Raw genomic sequence first — 3,389 nt, forward strand, 5'->3', positions numbered from 1 at the left:
ATTTTCATGCCTAAAGTGAGACTAGAACTCACTGTCTTCTGTGGAGTAGCTCAAAATCCCCCAGCTGGCTTTCATGCCTAAGGCAGGACTAGAACTCACCGTCTCCTGGTGACTGGCCCAAAGTCACCCAGCTATTTTCATGCCTAAAGTGGGTTCCTTGCAATAGCTCAAAATCCCCCAGCTGGCTTTCATGCCTAAGACTGGACTAGAACTCACAGTCTCCTGGTTTCTAGTCTGATGCCTTCCCCACTAGACCAAACTGGATCGCTTTGCTACAGTGTCGAATCATATTTATATTCTAATTTGCGTAACTCTGTATGGAGAGGTAGCATCTCTGCCCCTTATAGGCTTTTGTTCCAGCCGTCTCTGGCACCATCAATTTGTTTTTTTTCCTGTGAAAAAGGCTGTTGGACCTCTGAAGAACTCTAGGGAGAGAAATTTACCCGACATCCTTCTTTCCATTTTCTGGGTGGTTTCTTCCAGGCCCAGTGTCAAAAGAGTCAGGCGTGCTTCAGATAGGGATAAATTAAAAAAAAAATTCCCTACAGTCCTTATGAGGATTAACGGTATTATTGGTATCCCTCGCCCACCTGGTGGCTGATCTGCCATAATGGAGAGCATGCTGGCTGGGGAATTCTGGGAGTTGAAGTCCAGCCATCTTAAAGCTGACAAGGTTGAAGAACGCTGGGCTAAAAGGACGAAGCTAAAAACGCCTGGTCTAAATGGGCAGGAATCTGGATATGGGGTACAAAAGCAGAAGGGCTTTGGAGTAGGATTCATATTCTAATGCAGAAAATTCTTAAAAGTAAAGATAAAGATAACGCCAGAAACTTTTCCTCTGGGCTTAATGGAAAAAAAATTGGGGAAAAAATTGGGAACTTTGATCTTACGTATGTTGACAGCAGCAAGACTATTGTAGGCACAAAAATGGAAGGACGCTTCGATTCCCACCATGGAGGAATGGCTGCGGAAGCTGAGGGAGTTGGCAAAGATGGCTAAATTGACTGTTTTGATTCTTCTTCTTCTTGTGCCATATCCGTTATCGGACGTTGACGATCCTGTTTTTATCAGCAGCCGCACGAAAAAGTGCTGCTGAGTTTTGTCCAAACCAGTCCCTTAGATTTTTGAAGCAACAATGTTCTTCTTCTGCCTGGACCTCGTTTGCCTTCAATCTTTCCCTGGAGGATTAAATGGAGTATGCCGTATTTTTCTGGGTGTCGCATCACATGTCCGAAATATTCTAATTTTCGTTTTTTAATTGTTTTGATGATTTCCCTTGGCTTTCCCAGGCGGCATATCACCTCCTCATTTCTGATCTTGTCAACCCAGCTTATAGGTAACAGCCGCCTGTAAATCCACATTTCAGATGCTTCCAGTTTCTTCAGGTGGCCTTCTGTCAGAGACCAACTCTCTACGCCATTAGAGCAGGATAGAAAAAAATATAGCATCTGACAAGCCTGATTTTCAGTCTTAGGCTTATATCTGCAGTCACGACATAAGCCTAAGACTGAAAATCAGGCTTGTCAGATGCTATATTTTTTTCTATCCTGCTCTATGGAGTAGAAAGTTGGTCTCTGACAGAAGGCCACCTGAGGAGACTAGAAGCATTTGAAATGTGGATTCTGGGCTTTGTGAAACTTTTATTTTTACTGATTAGATTGATTTGTTGTTATAGAAATGGCTAGTTTATACTACTATGGAATGCTTCATTCTACTGCAGACATGTCAAACACAAGGCCCGGGGGCCGGATTCAGCCTGCGAAGTGGTTTCATATGGCCCGCAAAGCCATCCTGGAAACAGTGAGGGGACGGCCCCCGCTGCCTTGGCCCTGGCCCAGGCCGGCTGGGAGGGAACCAATGTACAATTTTGTGGTGGCCCTCTATGCTGAAACGCATTCAGTCTTAGCTCCAGAAGGCCGTCCGGAAACAGCGAGGGACCGGCCCCTGCCGCGTCGGACCCGCCCCCTGGGTGTATGCTGGGGAGGTGTCACCCTTTCTGAGGAATGAAGAAATGGACCATGCCTTGGCACTTGCCCCGATCCCACCCCCTTCTGCCAGAGACCCTCAGATCTGTCCCACTCCTGCCCAGGCCCCCCACAGGCATCCTTGACACGAACGATGTAGAGCTGGCCACGCCCACCCAGTAGGCCATACCCACTCCATCCACGCCCACCCAGTAGGCCGCACACACCTTGGCCACACAAACACACATCCCAAGGGCAACAGCAATGTTGATGCGGCCCTCAATGAAATTGAGTTTGACACCCCTGTTCTACTGCAACAGAGGAAGTTGGAAGCCAATGCCTTTTCTTTTTCCCCTTTTCCCCCCTCCCTTTTCTTTCCCTTTTCCCTCCCCACTGTATCCTACTATTTGCTTTGTATTTTGCATTTTACTCAATCTTCTATATAAATAAAAATGTAAAAGTTCGTTTGTTCAAAATCTCAAATCTCCGAAAGTTCTTCACCGATTGCTTTGAAATTTTGACACAACGTTGCATTCGAATACGCGCGTGTTTTTATATACCTACTATTATATAGATGTCACACGTGTGACAGGTAAAAACATGCTTTTTTAAAAAAAACAGCGCCATCTGTTGGACATAAATTTAACCAGACTGAGCCACAGCAACGCGTGGCCGGGTACAGCTAGTAATCTAATAAAATGTATAACAATAATAAGGCATAATGGCTTGAGGATAACTGTATTTTTCCTCTCCTAGCCGTATCATCAACAAGCACACAGACGAGTCCCTAGGCGATTGCTCCTTCCTCAACACCTGTTTTCACATGGACACCTGCAAGTACGTGCATTATGAGATCGACGCCTGCACAGACCTGGATGCCCCCTGCGGGCGGGAGCTTCTTTTAGGCCAAGAGCTGGCCCTGCCCCAAGCTGTGGGGAGAGATTCCAGCGTGGATCGGCTCTTCCCCCCACAGGTATACAGGGACAGGCCAAAAGAGGTTGGGATGCCTGCCGAACGAGGCACCGGGCAAAAGGCTAAGCAGGGAAAGAGCTGAAAATACCGGACAATAGCTTTACATATTAATTGCTGACAAAAAAAGGGTCGTAAAATCAGGCACACACGCAGGGTGAGCTGCTTTGCGACTCTCCTAACTGAAGACACAAAATTGCAGGCTCAGTTATAGTCATAAATTGAGGACTCTCTGTACTGGGATTAGCCAACCCGAAGTTTGAATTGCACGGATAATAAATGCCTACGGAAATTCTGAGGTCGCTGTTGTCCCAAAGGTGCTTTTTTCAAGAGGCAACTGGACCTTTTTTTTTTCTTTTTGTCTTGAAGACGTTTCGCTTCTCATCCAAGAAGCTTCTTCAGTTCTTCAATAATGCCGATGAACTGAAGAAGCTTCTTGGATGAGAAGCGAAACCT

General features: G+C 46.3%; 1 protein-coding gene across 1 annotated transcript in view; it reads left to right on the forward strand.

The window, feature by feature from the left end:
• METTL3 (methyltransferase like 3) overlaps positions 1–3,389 on the forward strand; it is a gene marked incomplete at its 5' end in the record, with an annotated part of 15,363 nt that overhangs the window by 3,007 nt on the left and 8,967 nt on the right. Inside the window, one exon of the mRNA XM_015814966.1 lies at positions 2,721–2,937. Within this exon, the coding sequence (XP_015670452.1) occupies positions 2,721–2,937 (217 nt within the window). The remainder of the gene's footprint in view (positions 1–2,720; positions 2,938–3,389) is intronic.

Source organism: Protobothrops mucrosquamatus, unplaced genomic scaffold (assembly GCF_001527695.2).
Source record: "Protobothrops mucrosquamatus isolate PMUCROS unplaced genomic scaffold, P.Mucros_1.0 scaffold_98, whole genome shotgun sequence".
NCBI lineage: Eukaryota > Metazoa > Chordata > Lepidosauria > Squamata > Viperidae > Protobothrops > Protobothrops mucrosquamatus.